At 36.7% G+C, this 15,966-nt stretch overlaps 1 protein-coding gene across 2 annotated transcripts in view; it reads right to left on the reverse strand.

Annotated features, from left to right (window-relative positions):
• ARHGAP6 (Rho GTPase activating protein 6) overlaps positions 1-15,966 on the reverse strand; it is a gene marked incomplete at its 5' end in the record, with an annotated part of 484,952 nt that overhangs the window by 43,361 nt on the left and 425,625 nt on the right. For both annotated transcript variants that reach the window (XM_080909837.1, XM_080909838.1), the window contains 3 exons: positions 111-306; positions 2,061-2,317; positions 9,960-10,031. In XM_080909837.1, the coding sequence (XP_080765963.1) occupies positions 111-306; positions 2,061-2,317; positions 9,960-10,031 (525 nt within the window). The remainder of the gene's footprint in view (positions 1-110; positions 307-2,060; positions 2,318-9,959; positions 10,032-15,966) is intronic.

Here is a 15,966-nt window from a genome sequence, read left to right on the forward strand (position 1 = left end):
GCACTCTATTCATCAAAGGATGTTTTTGTCTAGAACTTGCCCAAAGGAACAGAAAATTGAATAGAGCAATGATGTTTGGATCACTGATGGCTGATGACAAGTCTACTTACCATGTTTTTCCAGATGCTGACAGCAGCTGTCCACCAGCCTGGGGACCTGCCTGTAAATAGGATTCAGACTCAGCTTCTTATCTCTGGCCTTTTCTTTTTTATTCTGAGCCTCAGCAGGCAAGGAGAGTTGTAAAGCTTCTAGGAGTCGAGACTGGTTGTCATCCAGATCAGTGATGGAATCCACAGACATGGCACCCTGGAAGTGACACACAGACTTGAAGAAGATGACAGGCAACAGAACACAAAGCAGCTGCTTGCAAAGGCTACCCAGTAAAAACTCATGGAAGACCAGAGCTAGCAAAATATAACGCTGCTTGAGGTAGCTATGTTTTTCTTTTCTTTTTCTTTTTATTGCTGACATATTAGGAGAACAAACTAAATGCCCTCAGAATGAGTTAGGGAATCTCTACAACACAGGGTAAGTATTGCTAGTTATGATTTCAATACACAGACTTTTCCAAGTGGAAGACAAGAGATGGGAAACATATGATTAAAATATTTTGATTCAACCACTTCATTTTTTGAAACATGAAATGCATACTCAACAAATGAGGTAAAGTTATAGAAGTCTTGTGAATTAGAAAAGTCCTCAACTATAGTTCTAGGATGTACATTTTAAACATAAGATTCTAACTGGATGTTGTGGTATATGCTTGTAACCCCAGCATGGAGGAAATTACAGTCATCAACCCTAGATGAGGTGTGTGGTAAGAAGAAGTTAGCTATTAGATTCCTCGTACAGAAAAAAATAAAAATAAAAGGACATTTAGGAAGCCCAGTGTTTAGGTTCTCGGTTCTAAACATATTCTTTTAGAGTTTTTGGTGCTACTCTTATTTCGATTTGTAAATAGTCTAAGACAATTGCAGGCTTAGAAGAACAAATTCATTTGGAAAATTCAAATATTCCATCATTTTGTCAATTTTTCCTCTTCGAATCATAGTCAATACCATAAAAAAGTACCAGAGATTTAGGTCTTCCTATACTCTGGAAGAGCTCTTGAATGTTGGTAGCTGATTTAAAAATGTGAGTTATAAATGGAGGTCTGCTTGTATATTTAACTGGGGAAGTCTTTAATGGCTGAAGGTTACAGATATTTCCAGTTCAAAGCTTAAAGGAAAGGGAGAGACCTCTCAGAGACAGGGGACATGCAATGATTATGCTGATTAACACTTATGTGGTTTGTCAAACTCAGCTTTGTAGGTTTGCAATTAAGAGGCAAGGGGCCCAGAGCCTAGCACATAACACCTACTGCATCACTGGCACCATATTGCACCATGGATTTGTACAAGACTATATGTACAGTTCTATAGAAGGGGGAGACAAATTCTGTTGACAAGAAAAATTTAAATCTCTCATTGATTTTTGAACTGTTGCAGCTAATTCATCGATTCAGGTACATCCTAAGAATAGTATTTAAAAAATTAACAGAAACACTGGACCCTGGCCTCAAGGCTTTGTATTTAGTGTAGAGGTGCTGTAATCTTCAACTCATATATATGGCATTGTAATAGTATAACACTACATCAATACCATATAAAGTTTATGTTCAAGAACTATATACCTGAGTTACAAAACAAAATAATCAAAGCAAATTGTCATAATGTTTTAATTGCTTTTATAGATTTGTGTTTTGGCATACTCTTAGCTAGTCTTCTAAGTATGTGTCCAATAGGTTGCCGGGTATACTTGACTGAGCAGGAAGTCTAGCAAGACAGCAGGAGATAACAAAAGATCAGCCATTAATGGCAGTAGTGCTGAATATCTTGGTACAAAGCTAACCAGGAGGGAAATTGAATGTTAGCTGCCATATGAACACTGCTGGTTATTTATTCCCTGGTGCAACAGAGATCTATATATAATGTGTTCAGTTTTCATGGTAGTAGAGATTCAAAGAGAACCCTACTCATTTTCAGTAATTACATAGTTAGAGGACATCTTGGCTAACTCACCCTTCTCCTGACCCGAGGAGCTGGTTCTGGAGTATTTGGGGATGTAGACTCATTTGGTGTTTCTGAGGTTGAGCTGAGAGATGAGTTACTGCTTGAGAGTTCTTTGTTTTGTCTTTTATTCCCAAATGGGAGGAGGGAAGATACAAAATCGGATGCATCCTTCTGCTCCTCCCTCTGCAAGTCTTGTTTGAGTTTATATGCCCGGTCATTAGCAATGACTTGGGATAAGGGCATTCCAAATGCCTGTGGGATGAATTCTGCAAGGAAAAAATCAAATATTTACATTCAGGGATGGTCCAGACAAGAACATGATCATTCCGCAAAGCAGACCTAGTCAAATTATTATTTTCCAAACAATTGATTCATTAGTCAGCATACTAGGATGGCTTTGTATTGTTGAGCAGAATGGCTCAAGTTTCCATTTCAGTAAAAGAAGTTAGTAGGTACAAATACAGGTCTCATATTCAAGTCTGTTTTAAAGGAAATAATTTTGCTAAGAAGTTTGACATTTGAACAGAATATAAACAGTACTTCATGTTCATGAGCACATATCTCTGTAAACTGTTACTCTTCAATTTATGTGCTTTAGAAGTCTTTGAAGGCATAAAAATCCACGACAAACTTGACACCTATTATTCGCTATGCCAAGTTTTACAGTTCTGAGGGTCAGGGTGCTGTAAATGATCTCCAGTCCTTACTCATGAGGGATTCTGAGGAAGGGAGGTGATGTGCAGAATCATACATGAAAATAATTATAAAATATTGATGAATGAATCCACAATTGAAAATCAGTTGATACACTTTAAGGTATACTGAAAGGCAGTATAGGAAATGATGACCTAAGGGACAGTAAAGCAATTTAGGAACACTTTAAAAAGATTGGTTCTCCCGATGTTGTGCTGTGTCCCTACTTCCATCCATCTGAGTTTCAGAAGTTCATTTATGAACTATAGTCAAGCTTCTTGATGGTCACATACAGAAGTGAACTTGACCATGATATAGCTTGTGGGAGACCCAGGATACATTTTGTGGAATACTTTATGAGGGATCATTTGGGGAAGAGATACAAGACATAATTCTTTATATCTCCAAATATATATCTGTATCTGTTACTGTCTGTATCACTGTGGACTATCCGTGGGCCTTCATATATATTAAATACTCAGAGATAGACATTTTATTAGTAGCATTTTAGATTTATACAGAAAGTTTAATATTTAGTTAAGTACATCATTCTTGTTAGACTCAAAATTACATCTCTTTGTAGCCTCAGCAAATTGGAACTTCAGAAAGCTCTGTTTTTTTTTTAATAAGCCCTATGATTGAACCTGCAGAACTGCAGTGATCAAGGGAAAATAACTCTAAGGTTATTTGTTCTTTTAGCAAAAAGCTAACATTAAACCAGGTGGAAGGAGCCTTTAAAAGGTTTTCCTGCTTGATCCATGGTAACATTTGAAACTAGGCTAATAGCCATGTCTCCATTAAGAACAGAAATGGTACTTTAAAGGCTTACACCTCTGAGCCCATCAAAAGGTGCAACTTGTTCTTGAAGTAAAATATCCTAAGTTCATCTGGATTTTTCCCCCAGAGGAGCTGGCTCTATCAATGAACTATGGCGAATATGCCAATCAAAAATGTTATGCTTTTTTTTTGAGGTAAGACTATTACTACATTCCTATCATCAGCAAAACTAGAGGCAGAGGTTAGTTTCAGACGATAGCCTGTGCACTTGGAGGATTTCTTATAATATTCAAATATTCTTCACAAAGTTTGGAGAGCCCTAGAATTTAAGCGTATGACTTTGCAATAGAAACAACAAAGAAGACTTTGAAATAGATCATATGGCATGGATCTTCTAATGTAGGCATATGCTTGACAGAGACTTGTTCTACAAAGGGGACTCTTTGGGCCTCTCATAAACATTCTTGTCATACAAGGAAACTCAATCAGACATATTTAGTGATTTCTAGGATCTCTGGGGAAAAAAAGACAAAAGACAAAAGGCTCCTTTTTACTTTGGAGCATACCATTTGTCTATTTGTAGGTGTGTGCATGTGTATGCAAGTGTTCAGAGAGACCAGAAGAGAGCATTGGATACTCTGGAGCTGGGTTTACATGTAGTCATGAGCCAACATGTGGGATTTGGAAACTGGACTTCTGAAAGAACGATTCATGCTCTTAACCATTGAGCTGTCTCTACAGCTCCTCTCATCTTGCATTTTTAGTATCCAAAAGTATCCACTGTGTTTGTAAATTGTAATAATTGAATACAAATGAAACAAGAAACAATTGAAGTCATTTTCTTCTGATATTCACTCTTCCTTTGGTCTCATCTGAGACATATATTCACGAAGAATTGGTTTGTTATTTATTTCTGGTGTGGTTGACTTTAGTTAGGCCTGAGCTTATTATTTTCCTGCTAGAAATCTGATGTTAACTGCTGCTTCCCCCAAGGACTCTCACACACTTCTCAAAGTAGACTATCTAAGTTCCAACCAATGGGATGCTGTCTTGAAGTCTTTGTAACATTCTAGGAAGGTGCCCTGATTTTTTTTTTCTTCTTAAAAGTACAGCTATTTTGAAATAAAAATGCACCAGAATTATATTGGGGAAAATGTTATTTATGTGCCAATAAAGCATTGGTGTATAAGCCTATCTGAGTTCAAACCTTTTTGTTTGTTGGTTTGTTTGTTTTGGTGAGGATATCAGAGAAACCTGAAGATTCTTTGCAAAGACAGAATCTAGTTAACTTGATAACAGGATTTCTTTAAATGACCAAGATATTACCTAAGACTCACTGTGCTGTGTGTAAGGACAAGTAGTATTTGGTTGTAATATGAGGCATGTGTTCCACCATAGCAGTTCTTGTCTCTTCTTTCTCATGAAACCCAAAGTAAAAAGTTGATGAGTTTTCCTCTTTATTTCTAACTGTTCCCTTTCTAACCCCGCCCTTCTACCTACAGGAGAAGCTTACCAACACAAGCTTCTCTTTGTCATTTACTCTTGACTGTTTTCTACTATTGTTGACTTTGACTCACATTTAAACCCCTCCATCTTCCATAAAACTTAGTTGCTTGCCACTTCAATGGCTCATATGCTTCTCTGTTTTTATATTTCCTTGCCCTCTTCTTCTCTTCCGACTTTGTCTGTATACCATCTTTGTCACCTATGCCCTTAGGCCTACACTGGACCTAGTTTTCCTCAGAATTTACACTTCATTTCTATCTCTAGCTCTTACTTGTCCTCCACTCATCAATGTTTCTTTACACAACAATATGGGTCTCTGAGCCATGTCTCACTCCTACTCTGCTTACTAGACTTTGCTTGGATTGTTAGGGTTGTCTGTTCTTCATGGGGTCAATAAGACTTCTGAAAGTCATACATTAACACTTCTCTCCTTTTCATATTTCATTTCTATTTGATCATCTTGCCATGTCATCTTCATGTTATTTTCTTTTCTTTTTTTAATCTACTTCTCTCTGCCTCCACCATAATCATCTTTCCATGGTACCATTGTTTTGTTCCTGGATTTCTAAATAGCTTTCAAACTGTCCAGCCTCCTTTCCTTTGTGCTGTTGTTGGTGCCACTCCAATTTCATGACATACAATGTAGCATGCTAGTCCAATTTAAAACATCATGAAGTTGCTTCTTCTTTAGTATATTTGATGATATTACAATGCTGTTATCATGTAGACCAAAAGCTGTAAAGTAATTCAGAAAGTTCTCTAGCCTGTGTTGCTTCCTTCCTTTCTTTGGAATTACATACATCCTGGTCATTCTCATCTCTAGTAATTGCTTGTGTGTATGAGCATGTATGTGTATGTGTGTATTTGTGTGTGTGTGTGTGTGTGTGTGTGTGTGTGTATGTCTCTGTACATTTTGTGTCCATGTTCTTGGTGGTTTGGATTTGTAAATGCACAAGAGGAAATCAGAAAAATTTGGCTTCTATCCACCTTTTATTTGACACCAGATGTCTAAATGGCTTTGAAATTTGCCAAAATTTTCAGTCTATTTGGTAGTAAGCTTCTAGGGGATCCACCGTCTCCACCTCCCACCTCATCCTTTCTGGGGTTATAGGCATGCACTGCTAAATTGAGCTTTTATCATGTGGGTTCTGAGATTCTGATTCAGACTCTCACCCCTATGTAGCAACCATTTTACCTATTGAGTAATATTTATAGTCCATAAAGGTGGCTTTTAATGATAGTATTGAATCCCTTTCTTTGGAGAATTTCTATATGTAATAATTGTTGTATTAATACTTAATTTGAAGTGAACCTGTAGCAAATAGTCTTTTATAAGTTTTACTTTACAATTCATGTATAGTGACCTAGACAGTGAGTAACCATAAGATATTACAAAATTGAACTTTGCTACAAAAAAAAAAAAAAAAAAAAAAAGAAATCACAATAGAACTGATCTTTTATGTTGATACTCTGTCCGTGTCCCATGGGGCAATTGTGCCATAGTAATAGCTAGCCCCCATGTGCCTTGATTAGGCAAGCTTAGACACTGGATTACAGTACATTTTCAATATAAAATTTATGCATGTATTTATTTATTTAGCTTTCCCTCAAAATCTGTCTTTTTTTTTGAGACAAGAAATAGTCTGAATTTCTGAAAGTTCTTTTGTTTGCCAAATAATTAAACTACAAGAGATGGGGACTTGGAAATTTTCTGTATGAAAGTTTGTTTTGCAAACCAATGTTAACCTTAAATTAGTTTCCATACAGAAACTAAAAGTTATATAGACATTTTTACATTGCAGTGTGGATGCAGGGGTATCATATGACTTGTTTTATATTTTTATATCAAGCAATTAAATATCATGCAGGAAATGATTCATGCTGATGAAATCGATTAATATAACATATCAGATATTTGTGAATCACTTCTTTTTTTTTTAATTGGAAGAGCAGGTCATCTGTGAAGAGCTGCTCATCTTTATTTTTAGATGGCTTAACCCAAGAGGTCATTCAGAGCTTCCTGTTTTTTTTCTTTCCCTTTTGAATTTCAGTGATAGTCATTTTTCACATGTGCATCTGTTATTATACCAAACATTAATATTCAAAGGGAAGGAAATAAAGTGAACTGAGTACAAATATGCCACATCAACACACAGTCATCCCGAGTTTCTGTTTCCCAAGATAGCCAGTCAATGGCTTCCAGTGTTGACCTGCACAAGGCTTTATGTTTTGAAGATCTGTCATAGAGTAACTCTTCAGTGATTTTTAGAATACCTTGTTTTTAATCACCCAAGCTGACTCATGGAACAAACTTCATACAATTAAACTTGGTACTCTTCTCTTTAGATAGGTAGATAGATGATGAGCTCTTTCTTTGGAAACACCAAGAGCTTTCTCCACTCAGCCTCGTGTGTGTCAATACAGAATACCACCAAGTTTTTACTGAGTCTACACACACACACACACACACACACACACACACACACACACACACACACACACAAACTTAGAAAATGCAAATATCAATCTCTCCGTGCTAAAAGAAATCTCATTCTTCATACCATAGTTTGAAAGCATACTTTCTAAAGAACCCACAGAACATCTTCATTGTGTATCAATTCCAACATCAATATTATTATTTTAGAGTAAAGCAAAGTCAAACGATAATCAGTTGTTCATATAGTTTTCTTCCCTTTTCAATGTTTGATTTAACCATGGCAAGCTACAGTAAAATTAAATGGAAAATTACAAAATAAGAAAGTCATATGTTTTTAATGGTTTTTGTCATACTATACGGTAATAATTTGTTTATTAATAGTTATTTTTGTTAATCTTCTGTTCTTCCTAATTAATAAATTATACTTTACCATAGGTATGCATGCATAGATAGGGAAGAATGCTGCACATAGATTTGCTATTAGCTACAATTTGTATCATTGATGGAATATCTTTGGAATATCTCTCCCATGAATGGAGATGTTTCTATTGTAGCTAATTGCTAAAGCACTTATAAGTCATCAATAATGTTTTTCTAAAACCTATGTGACATTGAGGTAGATGGAGTAGAAAGAGTTTAAGAAGTAGAGGCTGGAAAATAGTTTTGTTAGATGATGTTTTCTGCATATGGCATGCCCATTGCACTGGAGAACACATAACATTTGTTCATACCTGCATAAGAATTGCACAAATAAAAGACATGAATGTAGAAAGAGGACTAGTTAGGAAGAAGGAGGGATCAGCTCTAGATGATGAGAGAAGGTAAGGGCTATGAATATGATCATAATATAATATACTATAATATTTTGTGGTTCTGAAACCACAAAAATAAACCATAAAAAATAAGGACAGTAAATCATCAAATATAGAATATAGTTAAAATTTATCAGACAATGGCTATGCAGCTAGCCCACCCTTTGTCTTCATTTTTTTAGTAGCAATTCTGCTGAAGTCGTTCACATCCCACTGAGTATTCTATCAAATATGATAACAGTTCTCGTGTTAGGATTTATACATTGGAAATTTGTAAAAAGAAATAATAAGCTGAAGCCTGAGATATCTGTGCACATCAATGCACTCAGGTCCACTGCTGTGAGGATCTGGAATTAAGTGTTCTTTGTTTGTATTTGGGGGGATTCTGCTCTTGTGCAAGCCAGATTAAGTATTTTACTACTGAACTTCATCTCTACCCCTTGGGCCATAGGATATTTAATCATTACAGACATGATTTTATCTTGCAGCTACAGGTGTGGATTACTAACACTTTAATCTCATTTTGTCCAGCTTGAGGTTCACATTTATAAGCCTGAGCACGATCTGGTTACAGAAGTGTTACTGGCACTTAGTTAGCAGAGACTGAGGATGCTGCTAAATAACTCACACTGCATAGCAAAATATATGCCACAATATTTTCCAGCTTACATTGTCCCTTAGCACCAAGGAAGAGAGAACGTACTTTAAGGGAAGCAAAATAGTGATTTCCATTCCTTAGCATACTTTGTATCTAAGTGTTGTAATAACTCTTAAAGCACAGTTTAAGCCATGTGTCTATAGATTGGTATTCATTTTAGAAATATGGCTCATCAAGTAAAATTTGTAATGCATTTATTTTAAAACCATTGTTTTCCACTATAAGCATAAATGCAATTAGTCTAGATGAGAGCTTGAAAGTGGGATATAGAATTTCTTCATTCAACATTCATTCACTGTGGCACACAAATGAATATATGTTGACTCAATTAGACCACTTAACAATCAATTTACATTAGACTATAAGAACAAGTCCTAAAATGATAGACTGTAGTAATGGGGTCCAGGTGATCTTTAGAACTGAAGAGTACAAACTCAAATTGACCACAAATGTGTCTGAAAGAATGCTTCAAGTGTCAGTTCCCTAAATAGCTGTGGAAATGGAATCAAATCAGTATAATGAAAGTCAGCAATTGCTGAAAACATATGGGATGCAAACCAAGCATCCTGTGTTCTAAGAAAATTGCTGAGGATGGCCTAACTTCAGCAAGCCATGAGATGAAGACTGTTTCTTTTCTGCAGTCATAGTAGGTGAATCCAAACTTTCTCATTTAATTAGTCCTGCTTAATTGTCTGCATTTGCCAAACAGCTGGTTAGTATTAGACACGCTGTCCATGGCTACTCAACCCCAGTCCTCTTTAGGCATAGCTGATTGGACAGATTAATTGGAACCACAACCTTGGCTGTAGTTGCCAACTGCTCAAACCAGATGAACTCATCAGTTCAGCACAGAGATACTCAAACAGAAATGTAGACTCGAACAGCTCCCAATGACATCGCATTATGGAAATGTAGTTAACATAATTGACCCAACCACACGAATCTATGCAGTTCACAATCTCAGCCCAATCCAACCAGCTGGCTCCTTGCAAAATGCATTGGCTCTAGTCATTTGGTCCTTTTACCTTTGTCTTTGTTCTTTTCCTTCCCTAGTGAGTCCAGTTTCTTTCTCAGAGATTTCTTTCTCTTTTGCCCATCTGTGAAGAGTAAAAGAACAAGAAGTTGTAAAAAAAAAAAAAAAAAAAAAAACCAGCATTCAAGTGATTTTTCATGTTACAATTACAGTTGACATCTCACTTCACTCATAGAATTCAACACTGTAAACAGGAATAAACTGAGAATACCTGAAAACTCCCCAGCTTGTAGCCCATGTAACCAGCCTTGAAATATGCTCTTAAATGTTCTTTAATCATGGTATGAGCTAGAAAGAGTTTTCTTTCATATGTTGTTCATCTTTGACTTTCAGATGTGTTTGTTTTTACTATTACATAAGGCTTTTCCTGTTCTCCATGGTTATGCAAGTTACTGTTCATCTTGGACAAAATATCCATGACAGAATCAACTATATACACACATACAGATTTGACATTTATAAGCTACTACAGTGTAATTGGAAAATGACATAGGTTTGGTGTCTGAGAGAATTTGTGCCTTACTACTACCATCCCATTTACAAACTGCAGAATTTTGTATATGACTCAATGCTTATAGTTAAATAGTGAGAAAGAAATGGTTCTATTGTGAGAATTTAATGAAACAATGCATATAAAATGCTTAATGCAGAGTCTGATACATGTCCATACATTCAGATCTACTTTCTGCCTGGGTCTTTCACATTATTCTATAGTATACCTGTCCCATAACTAAATTATTCATTCATTGATGAATATCGATGCTGTTTCAAATGTGTTACTGTAAGTAGGGGAATAGTCCCTTTTAGCATATGATACTATTTAACTAGATAGTTTATGTATTTACACTTCAAATGTTATCCCCTTTCCCAGTTCCCTCCTCTCCCATACTCCCTCCCCCTGCTTCTATGAGGATGTTCCCCCTCACACACACCCAATCCCATCTCACTGCCCTGGCATTCCACTACATTGGAGGAAACAAACCTTCACAGGATCAAGGGCCTCTCCTCCTATTTATGTCAGATGATGCCATCCTTTGCTACATATGCAGCTGAAGCCATGGGTCCCTCTATGTGTGTTTGATGTAATTGCTTGTTGGCTTAGTCCCTGGGAGCTCTTGGGGGTCTGGTTAGTTGATATTGTTGTTCTTCCTAGGAGGTGGCAAACTCTTCAGTTCCTTCAGCCCTCCTCCTACCTTCTCTATATTCTCCTTAACTCACCAAATAGTAAAGATACCACTGACATTTGTTGGCAGCTACAGTCGAATTCCTGGGATGTCATCATAAAACACAGGCATTTATTGTTGCCAGAATAGGTTTTGTGATTTTTCAGCTTTCTACACAGGAGGTGTGGTTCAGGAATCCACACTGGGCTCAAATAACAAATATGGAGTTCATCCCCAGGGGTGCCATTTAAAAGTGGATCAAGAATTTTGTCTTGTAGGACATACTAAAACATGTAGTAAAAAGTGATACTTCCCAATACAATTTACAAAACAAAGCTCTGCTAGCAGGAAATAAGAGAGTAAGCACGCTGGATGTAATGAGCATTCCTACCATCCTCTTGGGGCTGCAGATGTTCCCAAATCCTCCTCCACCTCTGTGAGTTTTTAGAAGTAAAGGAACACCACAATATAGTTAACAGACACATTGAATAACCTTTTCCCTTCCAAAATATCCACCAAACATTTTCTTCCCACAAAAGAAAAATAGTAGGATTTTTCACCACTGGGGCCATAAGATTTGTATGAGGGGGAAAGCATGTAAATCAGTTGTACTGGAGTGAAGAGCCATGGGTCACTTTCATCCCTGATGTGTTCATATCTTAAGCATCTAAGAGTTGATCTAGCTACTAGGCCTGCTGTGACATATTAAATATACACAGAGAATAAAACACACTAGCTATGTAAGATTCTAATCTGTCCTCCAAATAGGATTGCTGGTAGTTTTACTTTGTAATGCTTTCTTTAGTGTTGGTTCGTATTACCAAATATGTTTGGTCCAGTAATAAAATTTCCTTCTCAAAATATTTGAATTCCTCAGTTTACACAATTGACTGAAGAGAGTAACTAAACTGTACATCTATTAAAGCCTAAGAGATTGTTCTGTGGTGCTAGGGATGGAAACCAGACACACATGCCAACCTAGTAGTCTATCACTGAGCCCGGAATCAGAAGCCACAAGTTTTTCTCATTTTTTAGTTTAATTTTTATAATTTTTAGGTTAGTACATAGACTACTCTATCCCATACACAGAGCTCTTCTGGATGGCTGTCTTCCTTGCACATTGTGGGCATCCATAAGACAATATGTCTTTAAGCATATCCGCCAACATAAGAGTTCCTTGGGATGTGTAGAAATTTGTCTTTGAATCCAAGTCCCACAGCCTTTCCATTCTCTGGCTTGGGAAGGCTTGTGCTTTCACTTTAGAATTTTCAGTTCTGGAAACAGTAAGATGAATAGGTTTTCTGTGGGTTGCATGTGGCTGCATATTGGATTACATTTCATAATACAAATTTTGGTGTCCCATCAACAATTACTTATGTTAGTCTTCACAAATATTTAGAGGTTAAGATTGTTGCTTACCCCCTACACATTCCTCTTTCTCTAACTTTGTACTACCTTGGGCATGTCAGGATATATGTCTAGACCCACAGGCACATCGGTCAGCTGGGCATTGTATTTTCTTCCCCTACCACCTAGGCAAAGGTGGAGAGTGCTATCTTTGTCACTGGAGAATTTTGTATACAGGTTCTGACTTTACCACTTCCCACAGACAAGTTACTTAATCTTTCCAAACCTCAGTTTCCTTACCTATAAACTGGGAGGCATAATTGGCTTGACTGTAAGAAATGCTCTGTGGGTAGGATAAAGTTATAGATTCTATGTACTTAGATTATAGTATATGTTCAGTAGGTACTGATTATTCATTGATCTATGTACATCCTTGATCAGATCATGTATATCAGAGATGAAATGCATGCATGTATACTGTGTACATTCCTGATGTCCAGCCACAGGAGAGGGTTATGATCCTTAGGGATTATATGTAGTTTTGAGCTAGTAACAGGTTCTCTTGACTGCTGAACCATCTTCAGTCTCTACTTGGATATTTAATAACAGTGATGAAAACCAATAACACAAGAGAAGAGATTTCATACACTTAATGCTGCGGTAAATGCAAAGAATTAGTTGGTGCCTGCCTGCTGGGGCAAAGCTCTTCTTTGGTTCTACCAGAGACATGGGCAAGAATATAGCCCAAGTAGGAACTAAATAGCCATATCCAGTCCACTACTGCTCAGGGGAAGATCAATAAATACACAGTGGTTTATAACAGTTGAGAACTGATGTCAATTCTTGTATATTTCTCACACATATCTGGAGTTTGAGCCTCTCAAGAAAGGCAGGAGAGCTTGAAATGTGAAGTCTCACCTTTCTACCACTCACCTCCAATCAGCAGAAGCACCAGATCCTGCATTACTATACCCATTGATAATATCTGATAGTCATTGGAGTTTGTAAACCCACATGAGCCTGAAAAGAGAGGTTCTAGCTTGTCTAATCCTTAAAAAACATATCCTGCTGAGAAAATTTTGGCAGGATGATTTTGGCACCACCTCCTCTGTTTCCCAGCCATAGCCGCCCCATTATTCAGTAGAGCCAGAAAAATTGACTCTTAGAGAAAGAAAACCAAGGGAATTATTCATAGGCAATGTGGAGAATTTAGTGAAAAAATTAGAAAAACTATATAATGAGACTCGTAGGTGGTAGGATAGGAACTAACAACTTACAAACTACTCATAATCTATACCATGCGTTCTCAATCTGGGCACTAGTGGTACATGAAGTTAGGTAATTCTTTATTGTGTCAATTATTCTTTGTCTTTTAGGCTACATCATCCCTTGCTTTAATTTCCTAGGTGTCAGAGCATCTACTCATATTCTGTTGCCACTACCAGTGATGTTTATGGGCATCACCAAATATCCACAGGAAGCAAAACCTCTGTGGTTGAGAACCACTGCATTCTGTGTAACTCTATGTAGAGATCACAGCAATGGGTACAAGCCATGTGACTAAAACCTCCACATCTTTTCCTCCAGTTTATACACCATCTCTGCTTGTGCTGTGGACAGAACATTATCAAAAGGTTTACAAGTTATTAAGATTTTAAATACCAGATTAGATTTTAGGAAGAAGAGCTATTTTCTTCAATTTATAGAAGAATGAGAATCTGTCTACAGTTAGTAATCATGTACCAAATGTTTAAGACCATAGACTTTTAGGATTTGAATGAGTCCTTGGAGTAAACTGCCTTCTGTTTCCTCCTATGGAAGGTTTTCTTCCTTACTTGGGTGGTAAGATGACATGTGAAAGCACATTGTTATGAGTATCAGCATGAACTGATTCTACTCAGCTCCCAAGGAAGACACCAATATTCTTTCTTTTTAAACAAGGCATGTTATCTGTAGAGCATATGTGGACTGAGAAAAAAATGAAGAAGAGAGGAAAAGATGACCAACTCAACATATCACAGTGTCCTAGATGAGATCCTGAAACAAAATGAGGACATTAGAAGGAAATTGCAGCAAATATGCATCAAGTTCATCATTTTGTTGGTGACAATATATCAAGGGTAGTTTAATATGTGATTGGAGGGCCATTGAGAAGCTTACAATGAAATGCTGTATCATTCTTGTAATTTTACAGTACATCTAAAACTGTTCAACAATTCAAAATGACCTTTAAAAGTCATTCCTCCCTCCTTTACTAACTGTATTTGAATAAAGGTTGAAATGCATTTGTTAAGTGTAAAAAAAATGGAAGCCTGGGCAGCTTCCTGAGGTGTTTCACAGAATCTGAAACTCATATTTGGGGCACAAAGAGAGATGACTCAGAAAGTCATAGTTTCTGACATAGTTGAAACTATGGGAATAATCTATTGCCATCTCCCTCATCTGAAGAAAAGCACATGTCCAAACTGACACAAAACACAAAATAGCAGTTGTACCTTCTATTTTTGTGGAACATGTTGAAGATAGAGAAGCCAGCTTAGAGTCTCAGTCAGTTTTATTTTTATGGCCCTGGTGATGGTTTCATAGGTGGCTGATTAAATCATCTTAGAGTCATGGTATCTCTAAATCCATTTCTGCATGAATTATTCAAACCTCCTTTTTTTTTCACCTGTATCTGAGAACTCCTATTTCTATACCACTTTATTTGTAAACATCTCACACCTATGCTGATAAACTAAAATATTTCCTTAAGTATGCATAAGATATAATTATGTGTTCTTATCAAGCAAGTTAAAAATCTATGAATATATTATAATAATGTGCAGTGCACGCTGGGTGTGGTGATGCAGACCTTTAGTCTCGGAACTAGAGAGGCAAAGCCAGGTAGAGATCTGTGAGTTTGAGGCCAGCTTGGTAAACACAGTAATATCTGTCTCAAAATATTTTTTACACTATTTTATTTCTTACTAAAGTGAAAATTCATTATTTCTTCTTCACGGGCTGTCAACCTCCAAAAACTAAGGTAAGGGAAAGGCTAAATTCTTCATTTTATTTCTAATTTGGAACTGCAGTATTGCTAAAGATGTAATTATATTACTAATGGTCTCTGTCTCTAGGGAATTATTTATTGTATCCATGTTCAACATCTGCTCGTTTCCAATGATTAACCTTATCCATGCAAGTTAAGTTTTCCTGGTAAGTTCACCCTGGAAAACAGATAGTGTCTAATGAGATTAGGACAGCCAAAACCCCAATCAAAACCAGAAAAATGATACTTTGTAATAAATTCCAAACTGGCCATTGTACTTTGAGTTGTCCAATCTGTATTTAAAGTCCATCCAAATAAATGGAAAAAGAGCATCCCTAGCAGCATAAGGAAATGTTCACCTATAGACAGAAGATCCATGGGACCACTGCAGTTCTGTGGTGCAAGAGATGGCATGGGATAAAGTCTAGATATTTAGGAAAAGAATTATCATAGAGGTGTTT

This window comes from Micromys minutus (genome assembly GCF_963924665.1).
Source record: "Micromys minutus genome assembly, chromosome: X".
Classification (NCBI taxonomy): Eukaryota; Metazoa; Chordata; class Mammalia; order Rodentia; family Muridae; genus Micromys; species Micromys minutus.